Here is a 499-nt window from a genome sequence, read left to right on the forward strand (position 1 = left end):
AGGAAACGCTTCATCCTATATGCTCAAGCTTCCAGTCCAAAGTGCCACGGTTGCTGCCAATCCGTTCAGTGAGTAGTTTGAAATATAAGCCAATAGCCCCTCTCTCTCAGCTGCTTGAAATGAATGCCTCAAGAATATCACTGAAAGGAACACGTACAACAGGGCTTCTTAACCCCGGTGTTGTAGCACCCTGGGGACCATGAGATCCTTTCAAGGGTGCTGTGGTGTGCCACACAATATTAGCACTGTTAGGTCCGCAAATACCTGCACACAATTCACAAGATCAACTGAGAGATTTCAAATAGGAATCTATAGTGTCAAAACTGTTCTGACCTGTTGGGGTCTTTCTGAATTCTTTGCAATAGAAGAATTGCTCTAGAATTTTTCTGTAGTAAAAATAAAAAGAAGTGAAGTCTCAGAGCTGGCATTTTCTGAGAGAAGCCTTGAGTCTAAAAAGGTGGAGAACCACTGACTTGCAAAGAAGTATCCTGGGGACATG

General features: G+C 43.3%; 1 protein-coding gene across 1 annotated transcript in view; it reads left to right on the forward strand.

The window, feature by feature from the left end:
* Window positions 1-499, forward strand: part of CUNH2orf61 (chromosome unknown C2orf61 homolog) — a 32,980-nt gene that overhangs the window by 25,468 nt on the left and 7,013 nt on the right. Inside the window, exon 5 of the mRNA XM_019515889.1 lies at window positions 3-68. Coding sequence (XP_019371434.1) covers window positions 3-68 — 66 coding nt within the window. The remainder of the gene's footprint in view (window positions 1-2; window positions 69-499) is intronic.

This window comes from Gavialis gangeticus, unplaced genomic scaffold (assembly GCF_001723915.1).
Source record: "Gavialis gangeticus isolate Ggan-Ray unplaced genomic scaffold, GavGan_comp1, whole genome shotgun sequence".
NCBI classification, from domain to species: Eukaryota; Metazoa; Chordata; order Crocodylia; family Gavialidae; genus Gavialis; species Gavialis gangeticus.